Raw genomic sequence first — 16943 nt, forward strand, 5'->3', positions numbered from 1 at the left:
CAGCCTTGTCTACAGAGTGAGTTCCAGGACAGCCAGGGCTACACAGAGAAACCCTGTCTCAAAACACCAAAAAAAAAAAAAAAAAAAAGTATTGACTGGGGGCTGAAGAGATGGCTCAGCAGTTAGAAGCACTGTCCCTTCTTCCAGAGGTCCTGAGTTAAATTCCCAGCAACTACATGGTGGCTAATAACCATCTAGGAAGGGATCTGATGCCCTCTTCTGGCCTTCAGATGTATATACAGTAGAGCACTCATGCATTAAAAAAATAAAAACAAACAAACAAACAAACAAAAAAAGCACTGACTGCTCTTTCTGAGATCCTGAGTTCCATTCCCAGCAACCACATGGTGGCTCACAACCATCTGTAATGGGATCTGATGCCCTCTTCTGGTGTGTCTGAAGACAGCTACAGTGTACTCATATACATGAAATAAATATTAAGAAAGAATGAAAGAAAGAAAGAAAGAAAGAAAGAAAGAAAGAAAGAAAGAAAGAAAGAAAGAAAGAGGAGGGGAGGCGAAGGGAGGGGAGGGGAGAGGAGGAAGGGACCTGCTGGGTGAGAAATTTTAGTGGTGACTGGTAATCCCTTGGGGCTTTGCTTCAAACCCTCCACCTCCTCCTCTGTGAGCTGAAGTTTCCCAGCCTGGGGTAGGGGAGGGGGAGGCGTGGGTGTCGGGATGAGGAGAGGACCACAGTGAAGAAAGGTTCTTACTTGCTTTACAAGTCTTTGATATATTTTTTTAAAACTTTACTGTTTTGTAGGATTTTGGTAGAAAAATCAATAAGATATAACTGAGCTGTTCCAAGCTGTCTGAAGACTGTTCATTTTTAGGCCCTGTCCCCAGGGACCATCTGCTTTTCTTGACCTCTGGGGGACTGCGCTGTACATTCCTCAGGGGGGTGAGGATATCGTCCTGGACTTCTCTGAATGTGGAAACCTAAACCAGGTTTAGAACTCTGCCCCACTTCTACCTAGATGACTCAAATGCGAAGCCTTAGGCAGCGAGGTCCTGGTTGAGGCTTGGGGGAGGTCCCAGCTGTACTTCTTAGGGTCCACATCTGCCACAGCTCCTCTGTGGAACACCTGGGAATCTGCTTCAGTCTACTTACTGGAGAAAGGAGGTTACTAGAAGAAGGCATTTTCTTTTTCTTTCTTTCTTTTCTTTTCTTTTTTTTTTTTTTTTTTTTTTTTTTTTTTTTTTTTCTTTTTTTTTTGTCTTTTTGCCTTTTCTCCCACTTTGTGAAGCAGTAAAGACCTTACCTTTTCCAACTCATTCTTTTGAAATAAATAGTTTGGCTTNTGAAGCAGTAAAGACCTTACCTTTTCCAACTCATTCTTTTGAAATAAATAGTTTGGCTTAGATCAAAATCAGCTCAAAAATGCTGCCATGGGTTCCCATGATAGTCAAGAGTAGAAAGCCAATGTCCTCTGTGTGACCTCAAGCCTGTTGGTCTCTCCAGCCACCCTGCAGCACCAGGGCCGTTGCCCTGTTTCTTCTCTTCCTGTAGCGACCTCCCTACAGACTCCCTGACTTGCACCTTATCGGGTTCATTTTGCCTGGTCATCCTATTATAAGGCATTTCAATTTATCTCCTTTTTTTTTTTTTCTTCCTGAAAGTAACTGTCACAGTCAAAATATTTGATAATTTGTGGCTGGGGAGATGTCTTATCAGTTAAGAGGCCATATTGCTATCTCACAGAGGACTAAGGTTCAGAACACATACATACTATATACACATAGAGATATTTCCCAGCCACACATACACATACGCCCCATACACATGAGTAAAAACAGAAATGTAAAAGGATAGGAACTAGAGAGATGGCTTAGTGGTTAAGAGTGCTAATTGTGCTGGGGTTTCTAAGCATGCGCGTGCAGTCTCAACTGCCTAACTCAAGTTTCAAAGATTTTGACTTTCTCTTCTGACCTTCCAGGGCTCCTGCACACATGTGGCCCACATACATATATATACACACAGGCACACACACATACACACAGAAAAAGCAAAGTGGAAACGGAGTTGGAGGGATGATGGCTCAGCGGTTAAGAGTATTAGCTGCTCTTGCAGAGGATCCCACGTGTAAATTTACAGCCGCTAACTCCAGTCCCAGGACATCCCACGCCCTCTTCTGGCCTCCGCGGGCACTAGACATGGTGCATTTACATATATACAAGCAAATCACCCCTACGCATAAAATAATTTTTGAAAAGAAACATTTTTAAAAGACGTGGAGTAGCCGGGCGTGGTGGCGCACGCCTTTAATCCCAGCGCTCGGGAGGCAGAGGCAGGCGGATTTCTGAGTTCGAGGCCAGCCTGGTCTACAAAGTGAGTTCCAGGACAGCCAGGGCTACACCACAGAGAAACCCTGTCTCGAAAAACAAACAAACAAACAAAAAAAAGACGTGGAGAAGGACTAAGATTAGGCAGCAGTATAGTACAGCCGCTCCATCAAGCGCGGATCAGATTGGCTACAGACACTGGTACCGGCCCCGCCCCTTCGCGGGCTTCTCGTACTTTGCAGGGAGTTAAGTTGCTTCCTGATGCCCTCGCTCCGCCCCCGCTCCGCCCCTCTCCTTGACGCTCTCTTACAGGTCTGGTTAGTTGATGGTCCCGCCCCCTCCCGATGATCACGTCCCTTCCGGCCCCGCTCCGCTCGCTAGGTCCCGCCCCTTCAGGCTATACTGGATGCTCCGAGTTTCCTTGGCCCGGGGAGATTTGTGCGGCTGGAGTGGCGTTCCGATCCCGCGTGTCCTGGCCGCCGCCCCGCGTTCGCTCTGCGCTGGCGACGCCGGTGTCGGACACCGTAGCCTCGGCCGGAGCGGCGCCCTGGGCGACCCTGGAGGCCCCTGCCCGCCTCCTGCTTCAGGCGCTACAGGCAGGGCCTGAGGGTGCGCGGCGCGGGCTTGGGGTTCTGCGCGCCCTCGGCCGCCGCGCGGAGCACTTCCCTTGGGATGGCTTCCTGGAGGCGCTGGGCCACGTAGAGCCCGAGGTGCGGGGCCCCGACGGCCGCCTGGAGCTGTGAGTCCCCGCCCGTGGCCCCCGCCGCCTTCCCCCTGCTTATTTGTGTAGTTGAGGCAGGGTTCCATCTAGCCCAGGTTAGCCTCGAACTCCGGCAGCCATATCCTCGGTGACAGGATTACAAGTGCGCGTGCCAACACTGGGCTGAGACACGCATTTTGTCAGGCAGAATTCTAAGTGCAGACTGAGTTTGTGTGCTTGCTTCCATCTCCAGTTGCTGAGCTGCTGGTGCATGGCTTTAACTCCAGCATTCGGGAGGCAAAGGCGAGCATGTCTCTTGAGTTCCAGGGCAACAGGGTGAGACTCTGTCCTAAGAAGAATAAAAGGCGTGGTGTAGTGGTGCACGCTGGTAATAGCACTACCCGGTAGGCAGAGGCATGAGGATCTTCAAGTTCAAGACCACCCAGGACAACATAGACCCCGTCAAATCAACAAATAATGTATCTCCAATACAGATGTTCTTGTCAAGTGGACACCTGTGTTAAATATACAGGTCATGCCGGGCGTGGTGGCGCACACCTTTAATCCCAGCGCTCGGGAGGCAGAGACAGGAGGATTTCTGAGTCAGTCTGGTCTACAAAGTGAGTTCTAGGACAGCCAGGGCTATACAGAGAAACCCTGTCTGGAAAAAAACAAAAAACAAAAACAAGTCATACAGTGTAGGGTCTGATTTCAGCAATCAGGAAGCTGAGACAGGAGGATTGTTTCAATTTGGAAACCAAGACTGCACAGGCCAAGAAAACTAGAGGCTAACAGATCTCTTGTGAGTTTGAGGCCAGCATGGTATACAGAGCGATATTTCTCTATTATCCTCACATGCCAGGCACCTCTGTGTGATAATGGCCCTGACACAGGGGGAGGCTTGAAGACATGGTCACTTGGTTCAGGTCACACTGGCTACCTCAGTAGAATCCTAGAGAGCTAAAGTCGTGGGACCCTGGGGAAGCTCTGGAGGCCAGGGTTGAAAGAGGATATGCCAGCTGTTTGCAGCAGCCGGCCCCTTAGGAGCAGTAAAGGTGGGATGAAGGGTTGTTGTGGGGTTCTTTCTGCTTCCTGGCCCACTTGCTCTGTGAAGCCCTTTCTGGTGCAGGGGTCCCTGACCACTCCATCCTCAGCGACTCCTGCTTGTTTTGTTTTGGAGACAGAGTCTCATTGTTTAGCTCTGACTGGCCTCAAATCCATAGAGATCTGTCTACCTTAGCTTTGCAATGCTGGGATTAAAGGTATGTGCCACCAGACCTGGCCACCTACCCTCGGCAGCTCTGTAAGGTCCCGCCATCCAGTCCCTACCTGTTGCCTGCCACAGTGTTCAACTCCAGAGCCAGTCTGCCCCAACCAGTATGGTGGTACATGCCTGTGATCAGCACTTAGGGTGCTAAGGCAGGTGATTTGAGGGGTCAAGACCAGCCTGGATTACATAGTGAGCCTCCCCCCCTGCCCCTCAACTCAGACAACAAAAATCTTTTGTTCTTAGGGTCCCACTGTTGCTCCGGCTGCCTGGGGTCTGCAGGAAGAACCTGCTGTCCCTGCTGCTGGCTCTCCTACCGTCCTTACCTGAAAGCGGACTCCACTCTGTGCTGCAGCTCCACCATCAGGACACATCTTCTACCCCTGATGCCTGGCTCCATGCCCTGGGGGAGCTGCTGCGAAGGGATGTGGGGGTTGGAGCGGCTGTGGAGGGGTCTTCTCCATTGACCAGAAGCTGTCAGTCACAGCTCCGGGACCTGTGTGGGCGGCTGGGCCAAGGCGGGAGGGGGCTGAAACTGGCCCAGGCTCCAGATCCTGAACAAGAGGACAGACTCTCACAGCTTTGCGGGAAACGGACGAAAGAGCCAGAAGAGGCTGCCAGCCCTGAGTCAGAGAGATCCCCTAAAAGGTTCCGGGGCTGTGAGGAGGAGGTGGGAGGAAAGGAACCGGAAGAGAGACCCACTCTGGAGTCACTGGGATCCCCACCAGATGCAGGAGGCGTGTTGCCTGACACTGAAGCCCAGGCTCCGGAGACTGGCCCTGGCGTGGAGGGTCCCAAGGGTCCCGCTGAGAGTGTGGAGTTGCCCAAAGTTGTCCAGGTATGGTGTGCTTGGGAAGCTGGTACTTCCGGGTAATGGTGAAAGCTGGATGAGACACAGCTTCCAGCAGGGACCTCTCTGTAATCCATGGGCCAGGGATAAGGGGTGGGTTGTGGGCTTCCCCTTCCCAAACTGGAGGGAATTACTAGGATCGGGAAGCACCTGTCCTGACGGGCTAGGGTGTGGGTTCAGTTCCTGCTGCTCTGCCTGGCTCTGTGAGTCATATCAAGAGCCTGTCCGCTCATCCAGGGTCTACCTACCCCATTGAGGCTGGGTGTAGAGAAGACAGTGGTGGGCCGGGCTTCACATAGGCTGCTCTAGGCATCTAGGTGGAGGCGGCCCATACCTGCTTCTGAATTGCCTTTGCCTGTCAGCTCCCAGTGGTGTGCCCCACACCCCCTTTAGAAGTTTTATTTAGCTTATGTGTGTGCCTGCTTGTCCTTGTGTGTACCACACCCGTGTCATGCCAATGGAGGCCAGAAGAGGGCGTCGGGGCTTCCAGAGCTAGAGTTACAGGGATTGGAGATTGTGAGCAGCCTAGTGTGGGTGCTGGGCCCCATTCCCCAGTGCTTGCCTGGGGTGTTTCGGGGTGTTTCCCACAGAGGGAGCTGAGAGGGCCTGCTGCACCACAAATTTTCCATGACTGCACTCTCTTCCACAGGACCAGGTGCCCAGGCTGCAGCTGCTGCTGAAGGCCTTCCAGGAGGTGACAGGCTCTCCCAGTCCACCACAGCCCTCCTTCTGGCTTCTCTCTGTACCGTAGCTGTGCCCAGGGAAGCCCCAGATCATGGACCCCGGCACGGGGCTGGGGAGGACAGAGATCTGACAGGCACTCCAGGGCCACGCTTGGATAGGCCATCATCCCCCAAGATGTTCTCCTCTGGGAGTGCCTTTCAAGAGTAGCCTCTGTGACCTGTCACAAGGACTCTGCTGGCCCTTATGTAGGATTTGCCTCCCCAGGGGCTGGAGGGGCAGGAGGAACCCCTAGCGGACCTGCAGTTTCTTCATGAATGTAGTCCCAGCGAGGTGAGACAGGCCCTGCCCTGAGGTCACCCCTACACCTGACTGTTTCCACGCCTCCCCTGAAGCTCAGGGGAGGGGCTTGCATTCTCCACCTCTCCAAGCTCCTCCCACTGTCACGTTTCTCCCTGCTCTGAGCCGTGTTCCCTCCTCCTCTCCCCTCTTATCCCTGCCTGGCTTTCAATTGCCCACTGGGCTTGTAGCGTGGCAGAGGCAGCTGAGTGTCTTCGGTGTTCCCCCCACCCAGATGGAGTTGCTGTGCAGGGAACTACAGCTACCCCAGCTCCCTGATGGAGGTCTCCTGCAGCTCTGCAGCCACCTGCTGGGTCTCACACCAGCTCTCAGCCTCAGCAATGCCTCTGTGCTGGCCAGGAGCCTCTTTCTTGACCGGGTGGGCACAGGGGGTCAATGGGAACAATGGGATGGGAATAATGAGAATCCTTAGAGTCCTAAGGAAGAGGTTGGAAGAGGGGTAGAGGGTTGGGCTTCTGGCTGTATGTTGTTACAAATGTAACAACTTACCGCCTGGGCCCCAGGTGGGGCTTTCAGGTTTGGGAGCCGCTGTGATCCTACAGACACTTGGGTTTTCCTATGAAACATAGCCTGCTATCTGAAATGTGTGTGAGATAAACAATCCTAAAGGGAAGATGTGACCCTGTGACTTGTGATTCTCCCTTGTGACTAGATCCGCTACCTGCCGTCTTCTGCCTCCAGGCTTCTCAGAGTGGCCCTCGTCTCCTTCTGTGTAAAGTACACCTACGCCATCTGCAGGGCTGTCCTCTGTCCCTTGCTCCAGGACCCACATGTAGGTGCGTGCAGAACCAGCTCCAGCCCAACCCTTTGTGCCCAGCGCACTTCATCTCAAGGGACCTGCTGGGAGTAAGGGCTTCAGTGAGTAACTTGCCCGACAGCGGGCATCCTGACCCTGGCAGCCTTCCCCTGCCTTCCCCAGCCCTCTCTCCTCTCCTGTGTCTGGCCCAGGTCCTGCGCAGACCGAGTTACTGTGTTCCCTCATAAAGGATGAGTCCCTGGAGCCAGACATGCAGGTCCAGATTTTGGGGTGAGTGTGCAGACTTCAAAGCTAACCCCACTCCACTTTCTGCCCAGGCCAAGCCTGTGTGAGGCCATGGTTTCACCCCCAGCACCGCGCACACACAAGTACGCATGCTCACCGTGACACTGGGATCTTAAACCTGCCTGGTGGCCTTTCCTCTGGGCCCATGTTGGGTGGTATGCCGGGCATCTTCCCCAGTTTTTCTGGGTGTGGTCCCTCTAAGAAGTAGCTCAGCTTAGCCAGGATAAGAGCGTTGTTAGAGTCAGACGTGAGTTCAATCCTGGCCTTGTTTATTAACTCAAGCTTGTTTGTGTTTATTTTATCTATTTATTTATTTATTTTGGTTTTTCGAGACAGGGTTTCTCTGTGTATCCCTGGCTGTCCTGGAACTTACTTTGTAGACCAGGCTGGCCTCAAACTCAGAAATCTGCCCGCCTCTGCCTCCCAAGTTCTGGGACTAAAGGCGTGCGCCACCACACTTGGCTTATTTATTTATTTTCAAAGCAGGGTTTCATGTAGCCCAGACTGGCCTTGAGCATAACTTCATAGCTGAGGCTAGCCTTGAACTCCCACCATCTTCCTCCCATGTGCTGGGATTACAAGGCACACAAGCCTGAACTCACTCTTGTCTCTGAGCCTAGTAGTCCCTCTGTGGGGGTTTTCGAGGTAGTCTGTGTGGTACATACCGTGAATTCACAGAAAACCAGGCATCCAAGGTACTTGGTGTTGCTCAGTGGGAGAGCACGTGTGTAGCACATATGCGTCTCAACACTGAGATTCATGTAATATTTCTAGTGTGTAAGTGCTCAAAATCGGGATTAAATTTAGGCAGTAAAATCAAATGGCTGGGCATTAGTGGTGTAAGCCTGAAGTCTTATCCATGGGAAGTAGCGGCAGGAGGGTCAAGAGTTTAAGACTAAGCCTGACTGCATGGCAAGTTTGGGGCCAGCCTGGGGTACATTGTTTCCTAAACATAGATATAGGAGCTAGGGAGACAACAGTTAAGAGTGTGCTATCAGGGGGCTGGAGAGATGGCTCAGCGGGTAAGAGCACACTGGCTGCTCTTCCGAAGGTCCTGAGTTCAATTCCCAGCAACCACATGGTGGCTCGCAACCATCCGTAATGAGATCTGGCACCCTCTTCTGGGGTGTCTGAAGACAGCTACAGTGTACTTAGATATAATAAATAAATAAATCTTAAAAGAAAAAAGAGTGTGCTATGAGGGGCTGGAGAGATCTCAGGGGGTAAGAACAATGACTGCTCTTCTGAAGGTCCTGAGTTCAAATCCCAGCAACCACATGGTGGCTCACAGCCATCTGTAATGAGATCTGACGCCCTCTTCTGGGGTGTCTGATAACAGCTACACTGTACTTATATATTATAAATAAATCTTTTTATTTATTTATTTTTTTTTTTCCTGGTGCTGGTATTTTATTTCTTTGTGTACAATTAGGCCATGAATTCGTATGGAATGGGCTCCAACAGCTCAGGCTCTTTTCTGTTAGTCCTCACAAAGTGTGCTTCTCTGGGTGGCGCAGGCTGGCGCTTCAGCTGCACCCAGGTGCCCTTCTCTTTGGCTTCCTTTTTCTTCTGGTCGTTCTCCTTCACCCGCTTCAGGAAGCTGTCTCTGCTCTTTGAGTGCTTGATGCGCTCAATCCGCACATTGATCCTCTTGGCCAGAACTTTGCCCTTAACCTGCTTGTTGACAATGATGCCCACGGCATGCTGGGTGACATTGTAGACTCTTCCGGTTTTGCCGTGGTAGCACTTATGGGGCATTCCTTTTTGAACAGTGCCCATCCCCTTGATGTCTACAATATCACCCTTCTTGTAGATTCGCATGTATGTGGCCAAAGGAACAACGCCATGTTTCCTAAAAGGCCTAGAGAACATATACCGGGTGCCTCTCCTCTTTCCCTTTGTGTTCGTCATTTTGGTGAGTTACTGGAAGATGGCTGCGGCGGCCGAAAGAATAAATCTTTTTAAAAAAAAAGAAAAAAGAGTATGCTGTCCTTACAGAAGAGCCAAGTTTGCTTCCCAGCACCCACGTCCGGCGGCTCACAGCTGCTTGTAACTTTAGCTCCAGGGCCTCTGACACTCATTGCCTTCCCCGTTACCTGAACTTAGGTGACACACACAACCGCACATAATCAAAAAGAATAAAAATCTTAAAAACAAAACACAAAGTCAGGCTGGAGAGATGACTCACTGAGTAACTAACGGTGGACTGAGTCCACGCGGTGGACCCTGGATGAGTGCAGCTGAAATTAATAGTAAAAAGATCTCACAGCCAGACATAGACTAGAGATGCTGCTTAGAGCCAGGCTTGATGGTTCGTGTGTCAAATCTCAGCACTCGGGACAAAGTGAGGCAGGAGGATTGCTTTGAGTTCCAGGCCAGCCTGTGCTACAAAGTAGATCCTTTTTGGTTTTCCAAGACAGGGTTTTTCTGTGTAACCTTGGCTGTCCTAGAACTCACTCTGTAGACCAGGCTGGCCTTGAACTCAGAGATCCGTCTGCCTCTGTCTTCTGAGTGTTAGAACACATAGTTGTGAGTCTTTCAAAGGGAAAAAACAAACAAACAAACAAAACAAAAACGGGGTATGTGTGTGCGGTGCCTGGAGAGATGACTCAGCAGTTAAGACCACTGACTGTTCTTCCAGAGGTCCTGAGTTCAATTCCCAGAAACCACTTGGTGGCTCACAACCATCTGTAATGAGATCTGATGCCCTCTTCTGGTGTGTATGTGTGTATATATATGTGTGTATGTGTGTGTATAAATATGTGTGTATATATATGTGTGTGTGTGATATAACACAAACCATAGTGGGGTGGGGTAGTAGCCTCAAATAATGCCAGCCGCTCACTGATCACTTAGCTTCAGAGCCAATGTGGCTTCCATACTCAGCGCAAAAAAAAAAAAAAAAAAAAAAGACAGTTGGTGATAAAGCCTGAGGTCAAACCCAGGATGGTTCTGGGGTCTGCAGCTGCTAGGGTAAGGCTGGCGCTGTTCTACTGTGGACCCCGAGTGGCTTTGGGGACAGGCCTTACCAGGTGTCTTCTGTGCAGGCAGGTCCTGGAGCTGGCCTGGAGAGAAGAGACCTCGTTCCTGGTGTTGCAGACGCTCCTGGAACGGCAAGTGAGTATGCTCCTTTGAGGGCTCCGGGTTTCGGGGTCAGACAAGCAGGCCACTGTCTTATACCTGTGTCACTGCAGAAGGCCCTGCAGATGCAGGCAGGGACAGAAAGCTGACCCCTGGTCACCTAGCCCTGACTTTTAGTAGCACCTGCCTTGGGACTGGCGTCTCCGCTTCTCTATCATGTGGCCTAGGCTGGCCTAGAATCCCTGTGTGCTGGAGGGTGACCTTGAACTTCCTGGTCATTCTTCATGCTAGGACTACAGGTGTGCACCAACACACGAGGTTAGAGTCTTTAAAAACTCAACAGGAGCTAAGCAAAATGTTCCCCCTGACTGTCCCAGGCATCTGACTCCCCGGCCTGACGCTCAGCTCTCACTGTTTCAGAGAAACACCACCCAGTTAGGGCAACACTCACATTGGCTGCTTAGACAGCAGGCCTTAAACTGGTCTTCCTTGCTTCTCACGGGGGCTGAGGTTCACCAGTCCTGGGCCCAGTGTACCTGCTTTTTGTGTGTCCACCTAGAGTTTGAGCTTAGGACTCTGTACATGCTATGTGTCACCATGCCATATTTTATGCGATACTAGATACTGAACCCAGGGCTCCATGCATGCCAGTCATGGGCTCCATCAACAGAGCCCCAGCCCCAGCCCTGCTCTCTTACAGTGGTATATTAGCATTTTCCTATCTTACCACCTAAAATTCTCCATCATTATATTATTATTGTCATCATTATTATTATTTGAGACAGGTTCTCAAGTAGTCCAGGCTGCTCTTGAACCTCAATATATAGAAACCTGACCTTGGGCTCCTGCCCCAAGTCCTCAGATTATTGGTGAACCACACCATTCCTGGCTTCTCCCATGTTTGCATCTTAGGTAATTGAGTAATTACTCCTTGCTGTGATAAAAATAGCTCACAAAATCAACCTGAAGAAGGAAGGCTTGGTTTTGGCTCCCAGTTTAAGGGTACAGCCTGTCATGGTGGAAGGCTGAGGGAGATGTGTTTCTATGGTGATTCTAAATCCATCAAGTTGGCAGATGCTGATGGAGCTTCACAGGGGATTGGCTGTGTCCGATCATGCCCAGGTCTCCTTATCTGAGAGTCGAGACAACAGTGTGGGGAGATTTCAAGATGGCGCGTGTGACATGCTGACTGCCACCTGGTGCTAGTGGTCCTTCGTTAGCCTGAAGAGCTGGCAGTGCCCCTCAGAACCTCACCCTGGCCTGGCTTCAGTATCTACTGCAGCAGGCGAGAGTCGCTGCCTCCCCGTGGCCCTGACTGAACCTTTGCAAGGGCAGTTACTCTTCTGTGAGACCTGTAGCTGCCGACTCATGCCAGCTCAGTAATCTCTTCTCAGCCTTCAGCTGGGCTCTGTTGTCCAGCTGTGGAGACAGCTGTGTGTTAGCTTTCTCTTACTGAGACAAACTGCCTGAGGGAAAGAGCAGGAAGAAAGGCTGGCTGCGTCCGCAGGTCAGAGGCTTCCCTCTGGTGTTGGCTCCATTGCTCCTAGACCTGTATGAGGCACCATCGTGGTGGAAGGAGTTTGTGACTGCTCTGGTGATGGCAGCCGGCAAGCAGAGAGAGAACAGGGCCAGGCTACCACCGTCCCCTTTAGACAGACCCCACCTCCCAGTACCTTGCCCTGGGACCAAGACTTCAATAGTGAGGTTTGTGGAGGAACATTATAGAGCACTCTGTTCAGCTACCTGCTAGGAGATGGACAGCTTAGGGTAGACGCTGTCCTGTGACGCTGTCCCATGTCCCAATGCATGCAGGTAGAGATGACCCCTGAGGTGTTCAGTGTCTTGGTGCAGAGACTCTGCAAAGAGGGACCAGCAGCCACTACCTCCATGGCCTATGCCAAGCTGATGCTGACGGTGATGACCAAGTACCAGGCCAGTGTGAGTGTCGACGGGGGCTCACCCAGCCAGGACCTCTGCTGGTAGTATGTGGGGCATTGGGGAGTTCCCCTTGAGCTGAACAGAACAGCCAGGGTTATACAGAGAAACCTTGTCTCGAAAAACAAACAAACAAAAAAATTGGTAACAATAATAATAAAAAGTGGGGGGCTGGTGAGATGGCTCAGTGGGTAAGAGCACCCGACTGCTCTTCTGAAGGTCCAGAGTTCAAATCCCAGCAACCACATGGTGGCTCACAACCATCCGTAATGGGATCTGGCGCCCTCTTCTGGAGAGTCTGAAGACAGCTACAGTGTACTTACATGTAATAAAAAATCTTTAAAAAAAATATAAAAAAAAAATAATAAAAAGTGGGGAGGGCTAAGGATGTAGCAGCGTGTATGTCTAGCTTAGACATAAGCCTGGGCTCAACTCCTTTTACTTTGTAAATTGGATGTGGGGTTTGGGGGTGCACATAACATCCCAGCTCTGAGGAGCTGGAGACAAGAAGATTAGAAGTTCAAGGCCAGCCTTGAATACACGAGGCTCTCTTTTCTCTTTTTTTAAAAAGCCAAGCTCTGCACATAGCAAACTCCAGGCCAGTCCATTTTATATGAGAGGTTCACTCCCATCCCAAACACCAAGAACACATTGATGGCCACAGGCTGGAGTTGTTGGCGAGCTGTTCATGGCAAGAGATACAGCATGAGCCAGGACTGACATTGGGGATCCTTGGAGCCAGGAGCTAGCAGTGTGAGAGCCAGCAGCGGCTGGGGCGAGCCTGCTACGACTTCCTCGTGGCAGCTCAAGCCCTGTGCAAAGCCCTCTGAGGCTGTGCGTTCCTAGCCTGTCCTGTGCATCAGCCCTCAGACACTGTTAGCTCCTGCTGCCTCAGCCTCAAGTTCTTCTGGGGCTCCTGTCTTATGCCACAGTGTCTGTGTAGCAGCTCCATTGTACAGACATGGTTTCCCACCAAACCTGGAGCTCTCTGCCTGGCCTGGCTGACTGAGCAGTGAGCCTGGGGGGGGGGGTCTCCTGTCTCCTAACTCCAGCACTGGGGTCACAGGTCACACAAACACACTGGATTTAGTTCTAATTCCAAAAGTTTTTTTTTTTTCCATTTTAATTTATTTATTTTATGTGAGTACACTGTCGCTGTCTTCAGACACACCAGAAGAGGGTGCTAGATCTCATTACAGATGGTTGTGAGCCACCATGTGGTTGCTGGGATTTGAACTCTGGACCTCTGGAAGAATAGTCAGTGCTCTTAACGGCTGAGCCATCTCTCCAGCCCCCCTCTTTTTTTCCTTTATATATCTGTGTGTGGGTGCGATATCTCTCTCTCTCTCTCTCTCTCTCTCTAACATGTATCTGTGTACCACGTGCAGTCAGTGCCAGTGGAGGCCAGAAGAGGGCACCAGATTACCTGAAACTGCAGTTACAGACAGTTGTGAGCCACCATGTGGGTGCTGGGAACCAAATCTGGTTTCCCTAGAGGAGCAGCAAGTGATGTTAAATGTGGGACCGTCTCTCGGCCCCTGATTCTATTTTTTTTTTTATTCAATTTAATTTTTTTTGTTTGTTTTTTCGAGACACGGTTTCTCTGTATAGCCCTGGCTGTCCTGGAACTCACACTGTTGTAGACCAGGCTGGCCTCAAATCGAACTCAGAAATCTGCCTGCCTCTGCCTCCCAAGTGCAGGGATTAAAGGCGTGCACCACCACTGCCCAGCCTTTTTTTTTTTTTAAAGATGTATTTTATTTATATGAGTACCCTACAACTGTCTTCAGACACACCAGAAGAGGCCATCAGATCTCATTACAGATGGTTGTGAGCCACCATGTGGTTGCTGGGAATTGAACTCTGGACCTTTGGGAGAGCAGTCAGTGGTTTTTAACCGCTGAGCCATCTCTCAGCCCCTGATTCTAATGTTTAAAATTGCATTTAAGTTTATGTATTTTGCGTGTGCACATGTAGGGGCCGGAGGACAACTTTGAGAAGCTTGACTGTGTCGGTCCCAGGATCAAACCCAGGTAGCCAAGCTTGGCAGCAAGCGCCTTCGCCCTCTGAGCCACCTCACTGGCCCAGGCCTAGCGTCCTGTCCTAGAAGGCCCTGCATGGTCATGGGTCAGGGAGCTCTTCATTTTGACAAGATCTCAGGCTAGAGAGGTAGCTCAGCAGTTAAGAGCACTGACTGTTCTTCCAGAGGTCCTGAGTTCAATTCCCAGCAACCACACGGCAGCTCACAACTGTCTATAACTCTAGTTCCAGGGCTTCTGAAACTTGCACATAGACAGACATACAGACAAGTACTATTGAACATAAAATAGACAAGATCAGGGTGGCCTTGAATTTGCTATGCAGCCCAGGTGACCTTGAACATCTGATCCTCCTGTCTCCAGCTCCTGAGTGCTAGGGTTAATGGGTACCCTACTATGACTTGGCTTATGCAGTGCTGGAGAAAGGGCCTAGGGCTTCCTGCTTCCTCTGTATCTTTGGTTAGCCTGATCTCTATGGAGACCAGGCTAGCCTGAATGCCCTATGTTGACCTAGTTGGCCTCAAACTCAGAGACCATCCTGCCTTTGCCTCCTGAGTGGTGGGATTAAAGGCTGGGCCACTATGCTGGGCTCAGCTTGCTGATTTATATAATCCAGGGCCCCCTAGTCAGGGCTAGCACTGCCCACTGTAGGCTGAGCACTCATGTTGTCCAGCAACACAAGAATGCCCCAGAGGCCACAGTGTGATGGCAGTAGTTCCTCAGATGAGGTTCCCTCTTCACCCAGCCATGTCAGGTTGACAGCCAAAATTGGCCATCATGCAGGTAATTTGTTGACCCCATGAACCCAGGAGAGTGGAATCACAACCTCTGTGTGCTGTTCTGGGGCCCCTGGGTTCTCCACAGACCTCTCTGGATCCCGGAAGAAGGGCCGTCCTCCAGAGGCATCAGGACCTGCAGATGGGGAAGGACTTTGCCCCTGTCTTCTTTGGGGAGTGGGGGTTGGAGAATGGGGGGGGGTACCTGAGCCCCGTAGAGGGCATAGGAACAGGCCAGGGAGAGAGAGCAGGGTCTGAGGCGTGCCTGGAAACCCCTCTCCTCCTCTGTAGCCTGGGAGGGTCTTGGGTGCTGAGTCAGACACACCTGAAGCTCATCTATCAGTGGGGCTGGCTGGCTCTGAGCTCCACTGCTCATAGAACTCCAGGCCCTCCTGGTTCTTGCTCCACCACAAGGGGCAGAAAGGTTCAGATGCCCGGGAGCCTGTCCTCGCTTCCTTCCTCTCTCCCCATAGCGTGTTGAGTAGACGGGAGATGGGCTGCTGAAGTCCTGACCTGACTCCTCCTCCCCAGATCACAGAGCAGCAGAGCCTGGACCTGGCTGTGGCCCTAGAGCCCAACGCCACCTTCCTGAAGAAGGCCCTGCAGGCAGCGTTGAGACATGTGACCCATTGACCATACACAAGGACACACCGCCCTGACCACTTGTCGCAGAACACAGCCATCTCAGCAGTCAGCTGCCTCTTGCCCAACACCCCAGGCTCTGCAGGGGCCATGTTGACTCCACAAAGAGCAGAGAGGAGGCCCTGGGTACCACTTCTGACAACATCAGTATACAGGGGTGGTGGAGGATGAGTGGGAGGTGGGCAGAAAAGCTGGCCTTTCAGTGTGAGCCTTTTGTGCTCAGGTATATGTTGTGACCTCCTCTGTTTTGTTTCTGAACTGAGTAATTTTGTAACAGTTTTAATAAAAAGAAGACAGTCCATCCAGGCTTGGTGGCTCAGCTCTGTCATCCCAGCCCTCAGGCAGAGCTAGGAGAATCAGGAATTCAAGGTCATCTTCAACTGCACAGAATTCAAGGCCAGCCTAAGCTATGTGAGAGAGACCCTGTCTCAAAAAAGTTTGTGGGTGTGGCTGAGATGGCTGGAGGTGGGGGCAGGAGAGTACCCCAAAGCTGCAGGGCCAGCTTAGCTGGAGACAAAATGGAAGGCAGGGACTGGCACCTGAGATTGACCTCTGACCCTGTGTGTGTGTGTGTGTGTGTGTGTGTGTGTGTGTGTGTTGGCATGTTTGCAACTCAGAGTGCTCGTGCATGCACAGCACAAACGTGTACAAACATACGCATGTCAGATATATGCGTATCTGACAGAACCCCCTTCACTCCTTCACCTGCCCCCCACCCCTCCCATCACAGCAGGTCTGTCAGAGCTGCCTGTTGAGTGTCAAGGGCTACACTGAGGGCAAGGGTGGGCTTGGGACCCATAACTTTTGTTTTCATGCTGAGCTTGGAGTCTTAGGCCTGCTAGGACTCTGAACTCTGTCTTCAGCTGCAGTGAAGGTTTGGACTGGGATCTGAGGGCTGTCTAACCCACCATGGGCTGAAAAGACACAGGGTGCCTGCTGCACCCCTGTGTGACATCTGTATTTCCACAGCACCTCACTCAAAAAGTAGCACACAGCTGGGCACGGTGGCACAGGCCTTTAATCCTGGAACTCAGGAGATCGAGGCAGGCGGATCTCTAATTTCAAGGCCAGCCTTGGTTTACAGAGTGAATTCCAAGAGAGTCAGGGCTATGCCAAGAAACAAAAATTCGCCAAACTGATGTGACTGAATTAGCCTGAGAAAGTTCATGACAGCATCCTCCTACCTTAGCCCTGCAGTGGGTGGGGAACTGAGGTTTCTGGGTGCTTCTGAGTCCCTGTTCCAGGGAGGCGAGGCGAGGAAGGAGGGAGGTCAGTCCTGTGAGAAGGT

General features: G+C 51.4%; 1 protein-coding gene and 1 pseudogene across 1 annotated transcript; one reads left to right on the forward strand and one right to left on the reverse strand.

Moving 5' to 3' along the window:
* Nucleotides 1–2626: 2626 nt before the first annotated feature.
* On the forward strand, nucleotides 2627–15962 carry Fance (FA complementation group E). The gene is made up of 10 exons (XM_021149554.1): nucleotides 2627–3021; nucleotides 4496–5087; nucleotides 5749–5793; nucleotides 6048–6113; nucleotides 6355–6498; nucleotides 6793–6916; nucleotides 7089–7167; nucleotides 10230–10299; nucleotides 12076–12201; nucleotides 15545–15962. Exons 1-10 carry the CDS (start codon nucleotides 2627–2629, stop codon nucleotides 15644–15646), a joined length of 1743 nt encoding a protein of 580 aa, XP_021005213.1. The 3' UTR covers nucleotides 15647–15962.
* LOC110312578 lies at nucleotides 8611–9093 on the reverse strand (annotated as a pseudogene).
* Nucleotides 15963–16943: the final 981 nt, after the last annotated feature.

Source organism: Mus caroli, chromosome 17 (assembly GCF_900094665.2).
Source record: "Mus caroli chromosome 17, CAROLI_EIJ_v1.1, whole genome shotgun sequence".
NCBI lineage: Eukaryota > Metazoa > Chordata > Mammalia > Rodentia > Muridae > Mus > Mus caroli.